The sequence below is a fragment of the Phymastichus coffea genome, unplaced genomic scaffold (assembly GCF_024137745.1).
Source record: "Phymastichus coffea isolate CEN01 unplaced genomic scaffold, Cenicafe_Pcof_1.1 PCOF00004, whole genome shotgun sequence".
NCBI classification, from domain to species: Eukaryota; Metazoa; Arthropoda; class Insecta; order Hymenoptera; family Eulophidae; genus Phymastichus; species Phymastichus coffea.
In genome coordinates this window covers 13,673,448-13,680,211 of record NW_026706815.1, presented here as the reverse complement: position 1 = coordinate 13,680,211, position 6,764 = coordinate 13,673,448, and the positions used below count along the sequence as shown (strand labels likewise).

General features: G+C 27.0%; 1 protein-coding gene across 1 annotated transcript; it reads right to left on the bottom strand.

Annotated features, from left to right (window-relative positions):
• Positions 1–230: 230 nt before the first annotated feature.
• Positions 231–6,441, bottom strand: LOC131666903 (uncharacterized). Its single transcript, XM_058939975.1, has 11 exons — positions 6,188–6,441; positions 5,895–6,043; positions 5,706–5,783; positions 4,898–5,248; positions 4,177–4,390; positions 2,728–2,798; positions 1,388–1,494; positions 1,061–1,307; positions 762–899; positions 553–667; positions 231–364 (listed from the first exon to the last, which is right to left on the bottom strand). Exons 2-7 carry the CDS (start codon positions 5,904–5,906, stop codon positions 1,453–1,455), a joined length of 768 nt encoding a protein of 255 aa, XP_058795958.1. The 5' UTR covers positions 5,907–6,043; positions 6,188–6,441; the 3' UTR covers positions 231–364; positions 553–667; positions 762–899; positions 1,061–1,307; positions 1,388–1,452.
• Positions 6,442–6,764: the final 323 nt, after the last annotated feature.

The window sequence follows — 6,764 nt, the reverse complement described above, 5'->3', positions numbered from 1 at the left end:
AAAAGGTTCATGTTTTTATTATATAAAATTGTCTTTATTATATAAAATAAATAGTTAAATAAAATGGTTTTTTATATAAAATAAATAGTTAATAAAATAAGAGGTTTGTCTATTTTTATATCCGTATCTACTATATCGTTTCTATTTGATTATCTGAATTTTTATCATTTTTTTCCATTAACCTTAGCTTTGCTTATAGAGAGACTTTCATGTTGATCTATATAGGCCGGACTTTTGTTTTTCTAAAAAACTAGGATATGGCGGTAACACAGAAAGAGGATCAGTATCCTCGTCAGTGATTAGATCGTCACTATCTATTTCTTCATCTGTTTTATCTTCATCGTTCAAATTCACAAAATGTTGGCTACTGAAACAAGTATCGATCAAATATTTGACAATATACTAATTAAATATATATTACTGTCAGATTAGTTTCGATCATGTGGGATTTTCATACAAATATCGTTATAAAAAAGGAATCATGTTATTGGCAACGGAGGTAACTAAAACTGATATAATTATTTAAATATTAATATTTGTGATAATAAATACCTGCATATAAATCCACTTTCATTGTCATCACTTGCATTTTTAGCTACATTATTAGAATTACTCTCGCTCATTTTTTTTTCTTCAATTATGTCACATTTACTTTTATTAGTGCCGTCTATACGAAATATACACAGTATATAAATCATAAATTCATTCTTACATTCTACACGTGTATTATTATAATATGAGTTTTATTTATATGAATTTACCTCTTTCTTTTGGTCTCTTCAAATAGCTGATGCATTTTGAAACATGAGCATCAAAAGCCTTTGATAACTTTTGAAAGTTGTATTCTTCCACAGATACCTTCTTTTTGAATTCATTTTCAATCCAATGTTCGTAAAAATCTGAATTTCATACAAAAAATGTAATATTACATATAAAGACAAATCTGAAAATGTCCTTTTTTAACATTAAAAAGAAAAAGGTTTCTTGGCATCAATTCACAGGAAATACGACAATAAAAAACAATTTAAATTTAAATTATTCGAAAAAATACAAATTTTACCTTTACAAATCAGTAGCTTAGATGGGTCCAAAGCATTTGGCTTTGATTTTTCGGTAGCTTCCCCTTTATCCTTTTTGTTAGCTAATGTTCTATTACTAACCCTTCCAGTGATAGTACTAGCTATCAATACTTCCATTGTAAATAGCGATCTTAAGATGTTTGATACACATTGATATGGTGTTTTAGATTTAAACATTAAATTACTGTACATTTCTGTACTAATGTTTTTGCCTCTTCCAATATGTATCTATTATATTGAGAAAATTTCAATTAAGATAATAATACATTAAGCGGTTATATCAATAAAATACGTTCACAATATTTTACCTCATTAGTTCTTTTATACTCATATCCGACTGGAGCATAGTTCATATCATGGCTAATACTTCCTCCTACCTTATTAAAAAAAGCATCACCAATTTGCTTTTCGATTGCTAAAAGCATAATTATCATTAAAAACTATGATAACGATAGTAACCATATAGCAAACATTCTTTACTCAATTTCAAAAACTATATATATATACACAAAATGTATAAATCACAGGATAAGTATGTGAAATTGAATTTAAAGTTGCAAATAAATAACCATAATTGATAACACGAATATTATCCATTTATTAATCAAAATAAGACTAAAGGTTATTCTATGCGAAGAAAGATGTTTACTACGTACTACTTGACCATAGTTCAATGTTTATTATTAATGTACCATTTAAGAAAATGCAAAATAATTAAGATATATTCTGACGTATTAAAACAGTTTTGTATAAAAATATGGAATCTTCATTTTTTTTTAAATAAACAACAATATAAACAAATCTATAAATTTTCAGATCATTTTCAATCGATTATGCCATCTGCCAGATACTATTGATTAAAATGCACTAATTTTGCATGCAAGCAATATGTGGCACTATGTATGAAAAAAACTTGGATTTCATGCTGTCATTGTATTGTATCAATATTAAGATAAAAATATAAAATTAAATTATATATTTTTTTAGAATTTATACATTCATTATATTAGCTGTTTTAATTCGCTCGAATTCTAATCTAAGACTTATTGCGATAGTTATAAAGATCAAGTGATAGTTTGAAAATCCCTAATCCAGCACAAAGCATATTACTTTACCTGATCATTGATAGTTGAATGTATTACGTGATTATATGAATTTATAACTTTTGATTAATATAGATGCCTTACCGAGTTATATTACAATTCATATACAAACGTATCATGCATATATTTAAATACTTTTTGTAATAGAGCAGCTAAGAATGAAATAAAAATGTGAAACCATATATAAAAATTATAATTAGAAGGTTGATTATAAATGGATGCATGAAATAAAATGTCAGTTCATCCGAATAAAAATCAGCATTAGTTTATCTCTGAGCAAAAAATGTCCTTTCGATTTATCTGAATTTTTTTTTTTGAATGGAAAGGAACAATATGCAATTATTAAATTATTATGCTATATAATATATTGGCTTTTATGGCTATTCAGAATAGCCAATATATTAATAAATTCGCATTTAGCATTCCAATTTTACGTGTTAAGAAAAAGCTATTATATGAATATACCACACGCTAAAAATGTAACGATAAACCACCAAAACTATAAAATAGAAAATATGTATAAAATACAAATAAATGTTTATTACTATCTGGATTTCCCAAAATGTAGATAAGTAGAACGGGAACATGTACTTTTCATTCTTCTTGAGAAGATTGACTGAAAATATAAATTCTTTTTCAATATTTTATTGCATTGTATTTACCTAGTATATCTATATAAATATCAACTAGTTTTCATTCAGTAAAATATATAATGGTATTTTATGGTCTGCTCCGTGTAAATCGATTCAAAAGTATAAAAAATCTATGTTGTAAATGTATGCGAACTTAATGCTTAAAAGAGTCCACATATCCAACTAACAAATTTATAATATTTTTGATAAAAAAATAATACATATTCAATTTAAAAAATATTTTTACATAAATTTATAAGAAAATGCTTCATCGAATCCATTATTCTCACTCTATAATTTTTTTATATCTCAGTTATTCACCCTGTCAATTTATTCAAGAACGGGTGAATGACTAAGAAATTGACAAAAAAATTAACACTGAATTAGACTGCTAGATTATACGAAAATGTCGATAATTGCCTATTTCTATTAATTTGACGTGAACTAGCTCCCGGATGTCAAACATCCTCGACACTAGTATATAGAACAATATTTTAGTATCTTATGAAATCCTACAACGATTAAAATTCGATAATTGATCAAGATGATTAGATTTACATATTTTTTTAGAAATTATATTAGTTAAGAGAAATAAAAATGAGAATCGGTTTTTAAACTTGAAACATGGTTTCATTAAAGTACTTCGGAGGTATGATTCAAATTTTGCTAGCCTTTTGCAGTAAACTCAAAACCGAGACATTACTTATATTGAAATTACTGTAGGATCTTACAAGAACAATATAATTTTTGTTTGCTCGAGCGTATATTCATATCACACGAGATAAGTATCTACTTTTCTGCACTAGTTAATTAATGTACTATAGTAATGTGATTCGAAAATTTTAATTACCTAAATAAATTTGTATAATTATAGTGTTATTTCGGTTACGAAAAATACTTTGTTTCAATGTCGCGTGTCCGCAACATATTCTGCTTTTTATGAAATTGGGGAAACGTCGGCAAAATCCAATTGTCTAAACAAATATTGTAAACAAATTTTTCTTTAAAGCCGAACTATTTTAAATAGAAAAGTCATAATATCATTCAGTTACAAAAATAATATTTAAAAAATTATACATTTTTAAACATTATTAACATTCAGTATTATTAAATTTTAAAGTATGCATTTTACGAAAGTATGACAAGAGATCTTTTCTTCTTCAAAAAGATCAATCTTGTTGAAAAAAAATCATTGTCGTAGCTCGAAAAACTAATTTTGTTATTCATTGTTAATTAGCGACTTACATTTTTACCATATTTCTCAAATTTTATGGAAAAGTAAAACGTATTTTGTTTTAATAGTATTAGGTTCAAACAAACTGCAGTATCGATCTATTAAGATAATCAAAATTGTATGCTTACCAAACTGTTCACTTAGCTTATCAAGGACTTGCGATTGCAAGTCAAAGTTTAGAGATTTGTATCTCTCATTTTCCATTTCTAAATTTTTTACTTTTTTCATTAAGATATCATATTTTGCAGTCATTTTTTTAATTTCTCTTTCAAGCTTTCTAATTTTTTCCGTCATTATTAATGAACCTTTGCCTTTGCCAGCATCTCTTTTTGTATTGTTATCCTGTAAAATAAGTAAGTATATACATATAAGTACAATCGGTATTCCAGGAATTTAATACCTTTGGCTGTGAAATACAGCCGAATTGCTGGGTGATTTTTTTTACATAAGAAAAAAATATTAAAAACTTTACTGTTAAAAAGAAACCAAATCGGACCGCTAATCGGATTATAAATAGATATATATCGTTGGTAGGATTGTCTGAACACCCGCCCTTCATACACAACAAAAAGTTAAAAATCCCTAAACTTAAAATGACCTATTTATAAAAAAGAAAAACATAATTTATTAATACACGCGTACTTGCATATAATATACATGCACATGCACCCACAACCACACATATACGTCACACACGTTTTATAAGGTGGCATAAAGGTTAATTGAAAACGATTAATAACTGTTGAATTAAAATTCAGAGTATAAAAATTGATTAAATTTCGTTTTGAAATCATTTTAACCGTTTTTAACAAACCTTGTTTAGCACGGTATTGATTATAAGATATTTACCATTATTAATACATCTTCAGATTTTTTATCACTCTTTAGCTTGCTTTTTAAAGATGTTCCCTCAAGATCAAGTAAAAAATTACTATTACTATCACTAGCAAAAAGTGAAGGTTCAATAATATCAGGTAAAGATTCTTTTTCAATTCTAGTAGGTACTTTTGTAGAGATATCTGTTTTATTACTATCGTGTGAAGTTGATGGCTTTAAATCTAACACATGTTTTATTTTTATTCTTGGAATTTTTGGTAGCATTAAGCTACTGTTACTACTGCACATTTCAAGTTTTCTTTTCAATTGACTTGGTCCAGCATCAAAATTGATATTATCCTCACCACCAGTCTTAATTGTTATCTAACCAACAATAAAATATATCAACCATATACTCCAATTGTGCAAATTGCGAAGATTGAAATGAATAAAAGTGGATTTTTTTTCAAGTTATGGCATCTTTTTCGTTGTTATATTATTTAAAAAAGCTCCAGCATGATCTACACTAATATAAAATTTAAAAAATTGTTTATCGTTTGCAGCAACATCGTATAGTCGGTTATTAAGAAATTTTACGAAGTAATAATCCAATTTCACACAAAACGTAACTAACAATTAATTCATATTAATCGCTCGTTTACAAAAGTTTCTTCAGACTATTTTCAACGCATAGAATTTTTAGACATTTTTGCCAAATATCTTGATAATTTTCACGGCTATCCATATTTAAGAAGTTATTCGATGAGTTTACAACAATTTTTCACTTTGCTACATAATTCAAAGCGTGAGTGAATTTACAATCAAAGAATATAAATAATACCTTATTATCATTCAACATGTTATTCAGCTTGTCTTTTTCTATCATTAAAAGTTTAGCATATTTCCCCCGATGGTTTTCCTTGAAATATAATTAAAATAAATTTCTTATTATAATATCACTCACAAAAGGAGATGCTTAAAATAAGAACTTGATGTTATATAAGGGAGGTATAACTTATAATTATTTTACCTTTTCTTTCATTTTAGCAGCCACAGCTGTTTCATTGGTTACTTTTCTATGATGGTTCGAATCATCTTCTGATGCAGTTTCAACTGCTTTTACAGCTAAATCTTTTCTACTTGCATTGGCAACTTTTTCTTCAACCAACTCTTTTGTATCTATTAATTAATTATTAGAAAATTATATTAAAAATAAAAATAGTTTCAATTGCCATTGAGCAGTATTATATTAAGGAAGCCAGCTAGGGTGCTTTATTGTGTTTGTATATAGATAATGGACTAAGACTTAGTTTTCATTCTTACCTTCATAGTAAAAAATTTGACTTTTAACTAAATCACCACTAGGATCTGTTGTAAAATATTTAATTCTTTTATTGAAAGGTTTGTATTCAAAATTATGATCTATTCTCTCATTAGAAATAATATCATTTATCTTTGTGAGTGCCTTCTTTGTATCTCACATAAGCCCATTTCTGTTTTTGTAAAAGTATATCCATGTCAAAATTTGTATGTACCACTATACTTGTACACAGTAGTTACACAGTTGTATACCAATCACAGCAATATAATTAAAATAAATTTATGTTAATAATAATACAATCTCTGATGAAAAGAACTTCCATGAGACAGTGTGCGCTATTCGATCACGTTAACGACTTATACGATTTGACGCCATCTTTGTTATTTTTTGTCTGGCAGCTGTGCCGGCTGCGCATTATGCATGCGCGGCGCACGGACTGATAGATTATGCTGTATAGTGTAAAGATATATATATATGGGTAATTCTAGGCTATTTCGATTGACTTGTAACCCTTAGGTTACGGATTTTTTTTTAATTTGGCACAATTGTTGTACACATAAAACTGAGATTTTTCCCAAA

Excerpts from the sequence above, each read along its gene's own strand:
- LOC131666903 (XM_058939975.1), bottom strand. Across the intron at positions 4,391-4,897 it reads CTGAAGATGTATTAATAATG|GATAACAATACAAAAAGAGA; the intron begins GTAAATATCTTA and ends CTTATTTTACAG. Across the intron at positions 1,495-2,727 it reads CATTTTGGGAAATCCAGATA|CAATCGAAAAGCAAATTGGT; the intron begins GTAATAAACATT and ends TTATGCTTTTAG.